We start from the raw sequence: 15742 nt of genomic DNA, 5'->3' as shown, positions 1-15742 counted from the left end.
TAAAAGAAAAAATAAAATTGTCATTATTTGCAGATGACATGATTATGTACCTAAAAAACCTTAAAGAATTAATAGGTAATTTAAAATCAACAATTAGTTTATCAAGTTCATTCCATACATGATCATTACAAAACAATATACTATATTTTCTATATACCACAACTTGGAAATTTAAATTTTAAAGTGCTACTATTTCTAATAGCTTAAAAAAATCAAATACCTAGGAGTAAATCTACTGAAAGTTGTGCAAGACCTTCACACAGAAATCCATAAAATTGTATTAAGATAAATTAAATAAGACCTGAATAAAGGGAGTAATGCATCCTGTGAATGGACTGTAATACTCAATAATGTGAGTGTCCAAACTCCCCCAAATGATATATTCGTGTAATATATGACTGATATACATGATATATACATGTAATACCAATAAAAATTCCAGAAGGTACCTGATAGAAATTGATATATGGAAATGCAAAGAACCAAAAATAATCGAGAAAATGATGAAGAGGTAGAGAAGTAGGGAGGCCTACTCTCTCTGATAATCAAAACATTAAAAAAACTATCACAGTTAAGACAGTACAGTAATGTTGCCAGGACAGACACAGACCAATGGAACCAAACAGAGATTCCAGAAAGAGTCACACACATATATAAGTGCTTCATTTTTACAAGGGTGGCATTACAGACTCATGGACATAAAACAATCTACAGTAAATGGGCTGGGTCAACTGATTATCCATTCTGGGAACAGATGAAATTAGAACTCTACCTTACACTATACACAAAAAGCAATTCTAGGAGGATTATAGGTTTAAATGTGAAAAGTAAACCAAGAAAGATACTAGCAGATAATATAGGATAATATTTTCACAAGCATAGGTCGGCAAAGATGTCTTAACACTAATCATAAAGGAAAAAAATCATGCTTGGATTAAATTAGGTATATGTATATCAAAAGACATTAGTAGCAACATATATGAAAAACACAGGGTTAATATTCTTACTAAGTAAATGCCTTTTAAAAAATAATAACAGATTAAAAGTTACCATCCCACTCAAAAGCAATCAGAAAAATTATATCTATATAAAATTATCTGAAGTCAATCAATATACTAATATGTGTTCAATCTCACTAGAGAGTAGAGGATAAAGAGAAATAAGATTTTTTAAGCTAGCAGATTGGCAAAGACATAAATAACAATAATTACATTTGGTATTAGCCAAGATTTGAGCACTCTCATAAACTCCTGGTGGGAATTTAAATTGGACAAGTTTTTTTGGAGACTATTTGGCAATGTATCACAAAATCCCTAAAAATCATCTATATAACCTTTGACCCAAAAATTCCACTTCTAGAAATTTGTCTTAAAGAAAAAAATTATACCACTTTGAAAAAATGATTTTCATCACTGCAATGCTTGCATAACAAGAAATTAGGAGAGAAAAGTCAACAATAGGGGATTGTTTAATATATTATAGTAATCCACATAATTAGACACTAATACTAATTTGGATCAAGAATCACCACGTAAGACATCTACAGAGGCAAGATGTAACATAAACGAATGAAGAAGCTCTTTGGCAAACTGGACAGCACATGCCTCTTTTGGAGAGGCCAACTCCAATTAATTCATGACAAGTAACATGTGGGGAGGTGCAGAAGGACGTCTAGTGTTGTCAGAATTCCCAATCTTTTAGAAGTAGAAAATTAAATTTTTATGTGAAATCTCATGATTTTTAGAAGTTGTCTATTGTTTAAAATTTTTTGAAAAAGATTCAGCAGCCACATAAAATACATTATTTGTGGACTAGATTCCATTCAAAGTCTGAGAGCTCCAATGTACAGATATATTCATTGACATAGAAAGAGATTCATGATGTATTGTTTTTATTGTGTGGAAAGGCTGTTACAAAAAACACTTTATATCATGTGATCTCAATTTCCTTAAAAATTAAAGTACATTTAGATGTATAAACTCTAAACAGTGTCTGAATGGATATAAATCCATAATGTTACTAGTGGGTGATTTTTTTATATATCTGTATTGTTGCATTTTTATATTGATCATTAGTATTTTATTATCAAAGAATACAATAAAGTTCTTTTCATTGGTGGTTATAAAGGAAAGAGTTGATAGTTTAGTTTAAAATTTTGAGAATTAAATTAAAAAATCAAAACCACTGAACAAATACTCTTCCATATAAAATCAGACAGACCAGAATCTAAAGTCAAATCTTCCATTCACTTTATCAGTGGCTCTGTCAGTGATAACACCTATCATCTCTGCTTCATATCACATTGGTAATGTAAAAACTAATAAACAAAAATTGAATTAATATATACCATTACATTCCTAGCATCATCAAAAGCTAAGCAGGTGGAAGGAGGATTTTTCTACTACAGTGCAAGTCTGGAAAGAAGACAGACACTGGTAGAATGTAATAATGTAAGAAGTTTGCTTTGTTTCTATAATTCCATCCAGAGGCAAGACCATTACAGGAAATAGGTTTCCCTTGTAATTTCTCTATTCTCAAAATCTGAAGCTCCACCCTGCCCCACCCTTCACTCCCTGGCTAGCAATCAGACCCAATGCAGTGGAGTAGAGACTGGTAGACAACCCATTGCCAGAAGGAGCATTAGATGAGGTGGAACCCATATCATGTTCTCAGAAATACTTTTTTCCCCCAGACTCAATTTATTTAAACTAAAAACAAAAACAGTCCAAGAACATTTGAGTAATAAGCTCCTGTAAGTGGAGCTCTAGGACAATTGGAATAAACTAGGGAAGCCACTTTTAAGGATTAGCTTTGAGCCTCAAATTAAGAAATTAATAACATTCTTTGAGAGTTTTTACCCCTTTGTCTTTTCTTCCCACCTCTCCATACCACCAGTAAAGGCATGTACTTCTCTGAATAGATTTCAGGGAGGTGAAGAGGTCCACCGGTGAAACCAACTAATTAGCTGATGTAAAGTGGATTTTGTTTTTGTCTCTATCACCTCTTTTTTTTTATCATAAGGAGGTTAGATACTACATTCCACTATTCCTTTTATTGTGCAGGTTAAATATAATGGAGTGTAAAGAAATTTTTTCAGGCGATTATAGTACCCTTGAAAACCTACCTGAAAATGAGCTCATGAACCTCGCTAAACACCCAGTTTTAAACCCAAGGAGAAATTTCACATTTGGTTCATGGAAATATCATACCCTTTGAGATATTTTTAATATAATAACTCATTTTCATTATTTTTCTCTTTTCAAAGAATTCATAATAAAAGAGAACCATAAAAGTGTTGTTTCATATCTTTACTTTCAGTAATGTGCAACATGAACATAATAGTGTTAAGAAGTCAGAAAAAAACTTAACACAGTAGCTATAGAAGATGCTTATAATTGCAAAAATTTTAACAATTATCTTCCCTAGTTTCCCCCAAACTTGCGTATTTGTTAATCAAATTAATTAAGAAGCTTTTCAAAATAAAAGCAATGTTTTAAATAAATATATTTTCATAACCATAGAACATTTAGTTCTGGTGGAAGTAACAAACATATTACACTCAAGTTCTTTATGAAGATATAAGGGTAAAAATTATCTGGATGCAATTATAAATGTACCCTAATTAGTTTGCTTCTTTTGTATGTATATTTTTGTTCATGTATTAAAATTATATCATATTTTGTAATAAGTTAGCTCTTAAATCATCACAAAGATGTTATCTGACCCACGGAATTTATGTCAATTCAACATGATGATGTGGTTGAACAATGTCTTTAAATTTAAATTTAGTACAATAAATTATATTTAATAAAAGCCAAGACCTCCTAGCTGCTCATATCTGTTATAGATGAATGCTAGACTCCCAGTCTGGAAGAATGAGGCCTTCCTAAAGATCTCAACCTTGACATTTCATAACTGAAAATAAGGTCACATCAAAGTCCTAATTACAACAGAGCTCTCACTGTGTTTCAGAGTTCCATGTAGGTGGGTATAAATTCACTTATGATCAGCTTTTCCACTGAAATCATACATGTTTAATATACAACCACAAAAAAACTTTCTAAAATTTGATTTTATTTAATAAATAGTTTAAAGAGTTTCTAAGTGAAGAAATGATTTTGCTGATTCTCTTAGAAATTCTGATCATTTTTTAATCTTTCACTCACTTTTATTTCTACTGTGATTCTTAGGAATTTTTCTAATCTATATTTAGTCTATCAAAACATCTATGCACTGGTAAATTTGGCTTCCTTTGATAATAACCTATGTTAAGATCTCTAAATTAAATGAAGAAGGTAGAGAAGTAAAATTAAACACAGCAACAGGTTATAGTAAGTGCTCTTTAGAATTTCAGATTAACAAATTTGTCCCAAAATGATAACATAATAACTTACTAAATGAATAATGCAACATAGAATAGATTTTCACAGGATCTCAATCTCTCTCCCTCTCTTTTTCTCTCTCACTTCACTTTCTGTCTCTCTCTTTCTCTCTTTCTCTTTCTCTCTCTCTCTCTCTCATACACACACACACACACATACACACACACAAACACACACACACACTCCCACTCACATCCACACATGGGTATGTACACTCATCTCAGAATTTTAAACACTGCTACTAAAGCTTTTAACTTAGATAAATTAACTACATTAAAATACTGACATTGTGAAAATATCTGTCTATGTCCAACACCCCATAGAGGGTACCTTTTTGTGAATTTCTATAAAGCTTACAGAAAGAAAACCAGAAAGAAAAACCAGAGTCCTCAAGAGGAAGGATGGGTGAGTGTGTCGGTACTGCTCAGGGTCACAGCTTCCCGTTCTCCTCGCCACTTTCCTTCTCCTCTATGGCTTCCAGGCTGCGTTTGCTCTTGGCCTCGGCACAACTGCTAGGTGCCTTACTAAGTCCACAAGACAAGCACGCCAGCTGGATCTGCTTCATGTTTTCTACAGCTTCATTCTTGGCATTCTTCAACAGATCTCCTTGGCCCTGCATACAAGTAGAAATATACACCAAAGAAGAAAGTTATGCACCAGGCATATCCTGAGTGATATCACTCTATATGTTAGTGCTATTACTCCGTGAGGAAACAGACCCAGACCCTGAGAGCTCACTTTTTCAAGGCATTATCCCCAGGTTCTTTTCTAGCACTGTTGAGGGTCTTTGCTCTTTAAGCCAAGGACCTCAACCTGATCCTGATCAGCTCTGTGGTTGACAGCACCCCCTTGAGATTCCTGAGGAGCAACCTCAGGGCGAGGGTGGGGGGCTCCTCTGAATTACTGAGGACAATCCACCCTTCCCTCACCATGGTCTGAGACTTTGCACACTGCTGCAATCCCTGTCCCACCCAGGCCCAGCATTCCTAGGCTTGGGAGAAATCAAGGAAGGAAGCTCTTCCTCAAAGAACTGAAAGTTGCCCCTCAGTGTACAAGAGTTTACAAACCCAAACATCTTCTGTGATGTAAATCACACACCACCATGCTTGGCGAGCTGGGGTTTATATATTGGGTTGCCCTTGCAATCTGTCTTTTAATAAGTTATTAGTTACCCACATTCCTTCTGTCTTTACCCACATTGTCCTTAAGGACAGTGTTCCCATCTGGCTGATGGAGAAAAAAGGCTCCAGAGGTTCAGCATGGCCTTCAAAACAAAAAGTAAAGGAGGATCACAGGAAATCATCAGCTGTCAGTTACATCACTGCTCAAGAAAGACTTTTTCTCCTTATTTTTATTTCTCATTTTAGTTCTTCGTTATAATGATCGATGTATAAGCTGATGCTGGCTCAGAAGCCTGAAGGAGCAAGTGTGAGGAAGCCAGCACCTTTTCCCCCGGTGCACAGACAAAAGAGTCCTTTCTCTTTCTCCTCTCCATTCTCACTGCAGTGCCTGGTAAGATGACCCTGAACTGCAAAGGACAATGTGGGAAGAAGCGGAGTTTACACTGATTGCTCCACAAAGCAGAGACTCGGCCAAAGGATACGTCACCTATTTTATCCAAGGTGCTCCATGATACGCTGCTTAATTTGACAAATGGTTCTTCCTTAGGCTATATGAGGAAACTTGTGTTAAAAACGCCTTAGAATATTTCATTCCCCAAAATCTACACAGGCACTTCCCAATACTACCTATGTAATAATAGCTAAATCCTTCTAATAACAGGATTTAACTAAATGGGATGCATAAGGAGGGCTTTGCCTAATATTTTTGTTAAAGTGAACTTGCCCCGATCACCTCAATCACAGAAAAGGATTTGATAAGTGGACTTGGAAGTCTTATAGTCTAGCCTTCTTCTGAGGAGAAAAGAGGCTGAGCCTGAGGAGGTTTAGTGACTGACCCAAGGTCACAGCTGGTAAATGAGCTGGGACTAAAGTCCCGGTCTCGTACCTTGGTTCAGTGCCCTATTCCACACACCATATTTATACTTTAGACTAAGACCCAAGGCAAGAAAATGAACACTCTGTCAGATAGAGATGGATTTTCTAAGGGAAAAATATTCAGTACACAAGCAGAATTTGGGAAGTCGGTTCTGTTTAATGCAGACATAATGAGTCCCCTCTGGACACTGCAAAATAAAGTCACGTCCACTCCAAAAAATGCAATTCTTAAGTAATCATAATAATGTGTGAAGTGCTTACTCTGTGCTGGCACTCTTTTTTATGCTTTACATATATTCATTCATTCAACTGTCACAACATCCCTAAGAACATAGGCACTTTTCTTATTCTCGGTTTATTGATGAAAAAACACTGAGGCCCAGAGCAGTCACCTTTCCCAGCATCATGCAGCTGCTAAGTGGTAGAGCTGGGGTTCAAATACAGCCCAGCAGTGGGCTCTAGAGTCTTTCTTTTATTTTTTAATTTATTTTTGAGAGAGAAAGTGTGAGTGGGGGAGGGGCACAGAGAGAGGGAGACACAGAATCTGAAGCAGGCTCCAGGCTCTGAGTTGTCAGCACAGAGTCCGACGCGGGGCTTGAACCTATGAACTGTGAGATCATGACCTGAGCTGAAGTTGGGTGCTAAACCAACTGAGCCACCCAGGCGCCCCTCCAAAGTCTGCAGTCTCAAGCACTACATGATATGACATCTCTTCAAGGAAAATTGCGCACTCTACAAAGCACATGAAAGCCTCCTATTTATTGTTACCCACGAAAACAACACAGATATAAAGAGAATCACTGCTCACGTGGCAAGTCTGACAGAACTCAGAAGAGACAGTTGGAGTCAGGAAGATCAGGTATACCAAGGACACGCTGACAGGGACACGAGTCAGATTATCTTAGTTTTGCTTTCAGCTCCAACAATTTCTCCTTGGGCTATTTTCTCTTCTATAAACAAGAAAATATCCTTCTGCCTTCCTCACAGTTTTAAAGATTAAAGAAAATATGTTGAAAAACTGTTTGTAATTGAAATAATCACAAGTAAACTATGCTATAAGGTGATACGAAAGAGCGAGTATCGCAGTCTACTACTATAATGAATACCCTGGTACTGTACATATGTTAACAGATAAATTTGACTAATTTGCTTAAAATGCACCTGCAATGGGACGGCTGGGTGGCTCAGTCAGTTGGACATCAGACTTCAGCTCAAGTCATGATCTCACTGTTTGTGGGTTCGAGCCCCGCATCAGGCTCTGTGCTGACAGCTCAGCCTGGTTCAGATTCTGTGTCTCCTTCTCTCTCTGCAACACCCCCCCCCTCAAAAATAAACATCAAAAACATGTTTAAATGCACCTGCAAGAGTCTGTTTCACAGAGATATGTGTATTGCTACTGGATTTACAAATTGAAAGATTCCTTTAAAAACCAAACTGTATTAATGAAGAGATCATATCCAGACTCATTTTCAGTGTTACTTTTAAGACATCATTTTCCTTTTAGTTTTGAAATTTTCACAAAGCATTTTAAAATTACAACAAAAGCAAAATTGGCATCTTTCCTAATTGTAAGAGAAGGAGAAAAATCTCAAAATTCTCAAGATACTAATGCAGAATGCTCTCACATCCCTTATCCTGCAACAGGTTGTGAAACGTATCTAATTAATCAGCCAGAATGGCATTTCATCAGTTCTGAGAGGTGGCATCCAGGCCTAAATGCCAGACTGTGCCGGTTCTGGTACACAGAAGTCAGTCTCTCTAGAAAACAATGGCCAATTGGAGAAAACAGTTTGTGCCAGTGCACGAAAACACAACTACATCATCTCCTAAAAACCAGGAGACGACACATCCTGGCTGAATGATACAAGAAGAAAAAAGTAGAAAGAGAAATTTAATTGTTAACTAACAGAAGAAGACAAAGTGAAAGTCCAAGTTATAAAGATTTTACATTTAAATATTTACATAAAAATTTTGTCCCCTATTATTTTAAAAATGGGGAATAAAGGTCACCTTTCTGTTCTGCGGCTCCTGGAGTCCTCCCTATTAGGATATCAGGACCAGAAAAGACTTATACTATTGTAGTAAAGAGTGAAGTTTATTGTTAACAACCCCCAACTTGGCATTCCTTTTTAGTGCTTTTTCCCTTTATATGTGCAGCAATTTCCCCTGGCCAACTAGCATCCCTCTCTTTATTCTGTTACACGCCCTCTCAAACTTCTAACTAGCCAGCTTATACAGTATCTCCTCTGTCAAAACATCGTTGTCCTGTGTATCATTTCCTACAACATGTATTAGGTATTCAGATCAGCTAATCAATTTGAAGGTATTCGTGTGTAGTATGTATTTAAGGAGTATTGTAACAGGCATTTCTAAAGAAATATGCTCAAAATATTTCCTCAAACACAGGTCTTGGGAGGGGAGGAAAAAGGAGAGAAGAGAACTTTCCTTGGAATTATATAAACTGAATATTATTAGATACTCAAATAAATCTGGGATTGTTATGGCCTGAAATGTAAAATTAATGTACAATTTGATCACTGAACACTCAATTTGAAAGAAATGTCAAGCTGCTGCTGATGTTTGGATATTCTAGTGATCTCGTGGCAATTTGTGGTTTCTCTCCTCTGATGTTAGGGATGCTTCAGAAAAAAAGAGGACTGATTTAACCCAAAGAAAAGTAAGAGTAATAGAGGGCATCTCAGGCAGACTGATGCTCATGGGACAATAGGACTATCGAAAGTCTCAAGGGCAATAGCCACAATTCAGCCTCCACATGTATTTGGCTCTCAAAATTAAGAGTCCACGGAAATCCCAGCACATTTAAACAGTAACACTTGGCATCACAGAAAACCATAGAGAGATCACTATAGAGGTTTTGAATCTAAAAATTAGTGATGATTAATTAGCTTTTTTTAAAAAAGAGAGATTAAGCAGCCATAACCAAATCCTTGCAACTGCATTAGATTGCAATTAAAATCCTGGAAGTCAAGAAATATCTGATGCAATTTAAACTGTAAATGGGGCTGCTGTACAATACCACTACAATTTTTATTACTGCCAATAACTTTATTGTTGACAATAAAATATCATCACAATCCAAAACAGAAGCTAACACTTATTGAACACTTAGTATATGAACTATAAGCAAATTTGCATAAATTATCTCATTGTATCACAATCATAAAAAGGGCTGGAATTCTAAATGCAAGTAAACTTAGTAGTTATATGTTTGTAAGTTATCTATTAGGAATGTATTTTATTACTTCTCAAAAGATATTTAGGATTTGTATTATTCCTCATCTTACTAAGAAAGGCAGCTCCCTCCCCCTCCCCAACACTAATTTGAAAATAATTTTGGCTACAATCTGGCAGAATAACTTACCAAAGACATCCATGACTCCTCCACACCCATTTTTCCCATGAACTGCACTATCCCTTGTGTTATTAGTGCATAAAAGAGCAGGAGAACATCACGACTAGTGCCCGTGTCACGTGTGAAGGAAATGCGTGGGTCATCTCAGAGCACACCACAAATATTTAAAGAAGCTCTTACATACACATCCACACACATAAACAAATGTAGCTCTGTCTCCTGGCAGACTTGTATGGTATTTTTCAGCACATACTCAATACACTGGTATTCTTTCATGTGGGGGTCCACACCTACAGTTAGTGTCAATAGCCACGGACAACAATACTATAGTAAAAGTCAACCATAGACAGTATGGTGGAATTAACAGCTCTTTATTTGTTCCAGCTACCATTTGTTGGACAAAACCATGCAGTGGTAGGTGGTGCCCTATTACCACCTTACTAGTTCAAAAACCATGCTTTTGGGGAATTTCTGTATTATCTGAAGAGGTCAAATGTTTTGCTCCAATGAGGTAGAAATAAGTACTACAATGTCCTTCATTTGAGAAATTAAAATAGCAGATCAAAAATGTGGTGATGTCATGACAGAGGTATTTCTCTTGTACTTCTCAAAGAGAAGACAACATTGCAAACTAAAGCAGCATGACATGTCTAATAAGCACAATTACTCAAAAGACTACAAAACAATTTGAAGTTAGAATCTGTTTTAATTCAACATAATGAAAATTATATTTGAAAGTTAAATTTGAAAGCATATGTAAGACCTAGCAAATAAGATCTTTTTCCACATTTCTTTTTCAAATAACATCCTCCATTGTTACAATATCTTTCTCATCAAGAAATCTTGACTAACTTGGATGTTGAAGGAATGAAGAACCCTATTTACTTCAAAATGGTAACTGTGTCTTAAGCATAAGACCTTTACATTAGCCATGTTTTTTTAAAAATAGTTTTTAATATAGAAGAAATTATTTAAATAGTACTCACTAATAATTTTAATTACATCACTGTAATAGAATGAAAGATAAAAATCACAATCATCTCAATAGATGCATAAAAATCTTTTGACAAAATTCAACATCCTTTCATGTTAAAAACTCTCAACAAACTGACTATAGAAGGAACACACCTCCATATAACGCAGGCCATATCTGACAAGACCACAAGTAACATCATACTCAATGGTGAAAGGTTGAAAGCTTTTCCTTTAAGATCAGGAACAAGACAAGGGTGCCCATTCCCACTAGTCCTATTCAACATAGTACTGTAAATCCTAGCCAGAGCAGTTAGGCAAGAAAAGAAAAGAAAGAAAGAAAAAGAGAACAAAAGAGAAAAAGAAAGAAAGAAAGCAAGCCTAGGTGGCTCAGTTGAGCATCTGACTCTTGGTCTCAGCTCAGATTATGATTTCTCAGTTCATGAAATCAAGCCCTGCATTGGGCTCTGCCCTGATGACACAGAGCCTGCTTGGGATTCTCTCTCTCTCTCTCTCTCTCTCTCTGCCCTTCTCCTGCTTCTGCTCTCTCTCTTTCTCTCAAAATAAATAAATAAACTTTAGAAAGAAAGACAGAAAGAGAGAGAGAGAGAAGAAAGAAAGAAAGAAAGTAAGAAAGAAAGAAAGAGTATCCAAATCAGAAAGGAAGTAGCAAAATTCTCTCTTATTGCAGAAGACGTTATCTTATATATGGAAAACCCTAAAGACTACACCAAATAACTGTTAGAGCTAATAAATGGATTTATTAAAGTTGCAGGATACAAAATCAACACACAAAAATCAGTTGTTTATTGGTTAACAATAAACTATCAGAAAAAGAAATAAAAATAACAATCCAATTTACAATAACATCAAAAACAATAAAATACTTAAAAATAAATTTAGCCAAGGAGGTGAAAGATCTGCACACTAAAAACTACCAAATATTGATAAAATAAATTGAAGAAGACACAAATGAATGAAAAGATATCTCATGTTTATGGGTTAGAAGAATTAATATTATAATACCCATGCTACCCAACATCATCTATAGAATCAATGCAATCCCTATCAAAATTCCAATGGTAATATAAGAACAAGAAAAACAATTCTAAAATTCACATGGAATCACAAAAGGTTGCAAAGCCAAAGCAACTCTGAGAAAGAACAAAGCTGGAGGCATCACACTTCCTGATTTTAAGCTATAATACAAAACTACAGTAATTAAAACAGTATGGCACCAAAAGCACAAGCAACAAAAGCCAAAACAAGCAAGTGGGACAACATCAAACTAAAACGCTCTTCACAGCAATTCACAGCAAAAGAAACAATCAACAAGATGAAAAGGCAACCTACTGAGTGGGAGAAATATTTGCAAACCATACAGCTGATAAGAGGTTAATATCCAAAATACATAAAGAACTCTCTCTCTCTCTCTCTCTCTCTATATATATATATATATATATACTCAAAATATTTAACTCAATAACAAAAAAATAATCTGATTAAAAAATGGGCAACAGGGTCGCCTGGGTGGCTCAGTCGGTTAAGCGGCCGACTTCGGCTCAGGTCATGATCTCGCGGTCTGTGAGTTCGAGCCCCGCGTCGGGCTGTGTGCTGACAGCTCAGAACCTGGAGCCTGTTTCAGATTCTGTGTCTCCCTCTCTCTGACCCTCCCCTGTTCATGCTCTCTCTCTGTCTCAAAAATAAATAAACATTAAAAAAATTTAAAAAAGAAAAATGGGCAACAGACCTGAATAAACATTTTTCCAAAGAAGACATACAAATGCCCAAAAGGTACACGAAAAGGTGCTCAACACCATTAATCATCAGGGAAATGCTACTCAAAACTACCTTACACTTGTTACAATAACTATTATCAAAATAATTATTATCAAAAAGACAAGCGATAACAAGCACCAGCAAGGATATAGAGACAAGGGAACATCTGTGCACTGCTGGAAAGGTAAACTGGTACATCCACTATGTAAAAGGGCATGGAGCTTCCTCAAAAATATTAAAAATAGAACTACTATATAATCCGGCAATTCCACTTCTGGGTTAAAGGAAATGAAATCAGGATGTTGAAAAGATATTCTCACCATCATGCCCATTACAGCATTATTTACAATACCCAAGACATGGAAACAATCTGAGTGTCCATCAAACGAATAGATTTTTAATATATCTTCCTTAATATATATGTATCTTTAATATATATGTACATAATATATATCTTCTTTAATGTATTATCCATATACTCTATATAGCATCTAATGACATTTCAAAAGATGTTGCATATATAATTCAATATTATTCAGCCATGAGAAAGAAGGCAATCCCACCATTTTCAACAAGATGGAGACATTTCAAGGGCCTTATACTAAATGAAGTAAGTCAGACAGAGAAAGACAAATACCGGATGATCTCACTTTTATGTGTAACCTTAAAAAAAACAGAATTCATAGAAACAAAACGTAATTTGATGGCTGCCCGGGGCAAGGGATAGAGAAAAAAGGTGAAAGTGGTCAAAGGGTATAAATTTTCAATTATACCCTTTCAATTATACCCTTTTCAAGATGAGTAAGTTCTTGAAATTTAACATACAGCATGGTGACGACAGTTAACAATACCGTATTATATACTTGGAAGTTGCTAGGAAAGTAAATCTTAACAGTTCTCACCACAAAAAAAAGGTAACTATGTGAGTTGATAAATGTGTTAACTAACTTACTGTGGTAATAATAATAATAATGGTAATAACAATCCAGCAGCAACAGTGCTGACAACATATGCCATTTGTGATGGGTAACATCACATTCCTCAATAAAATCTATTGCACTGAGATGCACTTGTTGACCAGAACTTAAGAAGTATAGAATTCAATACCTCCAATTCCCATTTGTTGTCCCTACTGTATGTTGTTCTCAGCTATGTGTGTGTGAACGAAGACACACCCACCTCCTTCCTTTGATTTAGGAGCCATGGTAGTCTCCCTTAACTATCAACAAAGATTTACGTCTTCCCTTTGCCTTATTCATCTATTTGTTCATTAAGCAAATATTTATTAAACATATTCTATACACAAGGCATTTTGTCTTTGACTTGTGGGTCCCAGCTCTGTCAAAACCAAGGTTCTTTAAAACGAATATTTTGCAAGGCTCCCTTTACTATCATACAATGAAAGTCAAAACTAATATAAGCTGGTTATATACATTAAAAATGAAGTAAAAATAGCATCCTAGCTACACTGTAAAGAGAAATAAAAGAATGGTCATTTAAAACAAAATAATATGTATTATAATATTTAAACAGGCAGGCACACAAGAAACCATAATGAAGTAGGCAGGGGCCTGAACTTAATATGAATTCATTAAATTCAGCAGAGAAACAAAGAGATCAGATGCCATTCCACACACACAAAGAATATAGGAAAATGACAATGCAGATGCACCAGATAGACACTAGCATAAAAACAAATAATGGCAACAGATCACACTTATTTGCATATAATAAAAGAAGAAAGGAAAATAACTTTAATTAAGATAGGGATAACATGGGGTGCCTGGGTGGCTCAGTCGGTTAAGCATCCAACTTCAGCTCAGATCATGATCTCACAGTCCGTGAGTTCGAGCCCCGTGTCAGGCCCTGTGCCAACAGCTCAGAGCCTGGAGCCTGCTTCAGATTCTGTGTCTCCCTCTCTCTCTGTCTCTCACTGGCCCACACTCTGTCTCTCTCTCAAAAGTAAAATAAAAACATTAAAAAAAAATTTTTTTTAAGATAGGGATAACATACCAAGACAAGTACAGACTCTCACCATGGAGAAAAAGTCTGATAGTCCACAAGTGAGCAAATAAATAATATTCATACACCCTACCAGAGCTGCCAAATCTTCAAAGGTATCTTAAAGGATATTTTTCTTGTGATTGATGATATCAGCTTCTACTTCACAGGACACTGTGGGATGTCTACCATGGATTGTCAATAATAACAAAGTATCAAATTAAAACCAGTAACTCACTTCCCAGTTTGTTCCAAAATTGCTTACTGTATAGCAATCATACAATTAAGTAGACAGAATTCCCAGAGTGAATAAATTATTCAATAATTTAGAAACAATATCTTCATTCATTTAGACATGCCTCTCAGTAACTATGTTTTCCTCGGATACTGGGCCTTTCACATAACTTCTTGTAAAAAGATTAATATCGTGTACTAAAGTACTCTGATTTTAGATGATTTAGTAAGGCAGGACTTAAAGTCTTGCAAGAGGAGGGCAACTGTTCTTTATGTTGCCCTGTCCTGCACAGTGCAGGACACCCAGCATTCCTGGCTGCTCCCACTAAATACCTCCAGAGAATTCTTCCATCACCTCCTCAATTTTCCAAAGTGCCCTCTAGAGGGCAGTACTGCACGCATTAAGAACTGCAGGGCTAGACTCTGGGTAAGACGGTAAGCACAGATGCCCTTTCCTCCCGCATAGAATTGAGGTCTAGTTAGGGATACAAACATAAATCCAAAAGCCACAAAAATAAAATTATGTCTAATCACAAGTGGTGCCATGCGCTTACAGGAAGGTGATGTGGTGAGAACATGTAGCCTAGGGGATCAAACAAGTCTTTCCTGGTTAAGACACATCTGAGCAACAATTTGAGACACAGAAGCATCTTCGTTTCTTTTTTGGCATCTTATAACAAGTGAAATATGATATAAGGATCTTTTGATACCTGCCTTGAGTCCTCAATCCTCCTATAGTCTTGCTGACACAGAGAGAGATAGGATGGGAGAGTGCTTTAGTAGGATACTGCCTCTGTGACAGCACCAAAATGGCCAAATACATGCCATTTTCCCTTATATTTTACCAACGTAGAATTTTTTTGTTTCCTTGGGTTTATACTGAAGAAAAAACAATGAAAGTGGAAAACACTCAATGAAGTATCGTTTAGTGACAGTATCATTTTCCTCTGCTAAGTAAGAGTTCTTGGCAACTACTTCACATTTTTGAGATATTTGAAGATCAA

General features: G+C 36.0%; 1 protein-coding gene across 1 annotated transcript in view; it reads right to left on the bottom strand.

The window, feature by feature from the left end:
- Nucleotides 1-4498: 4498 nt before the first annotated feature.
- Nucleotides 4499-15742, bottom strand: part of PLCL1 (phospholipase C like 1 (inactive)) — a 336485-nt gene continuing 325241 nt past the window's right edge. Inside the window, exon 6 of the mRNA XM_030326087.1 lies at nucleotides 4499-4995. Within this exon, the coding sequence (XP_030181947.1) occupies nucleotides 4813-4995 (183 nt within the window). The 3' untranslated portion in view covers nucleotides 4499-4812. The remainder of the gene's footprint in view (nucleotides 4996-15742) is intronic.

The sequence above is a fragment of the Lynx canadensis genome, chromosome C1 (assembly GCF_007474595.2).
Source record: "Lynx canadensis isolate LIC74 chromosome C1, mLynCan4.pri.v2, whole genome shotgun sequence".
Taxonomy (NCBI): Eukaryota; Metazoa; Chordata; class Mammalia; order Carnivora; family Felidae; genus Lynx; species Lynx canadensis.
This window is presented reverse-complemented; position numbering and strand designations above follow the sequence as displayed.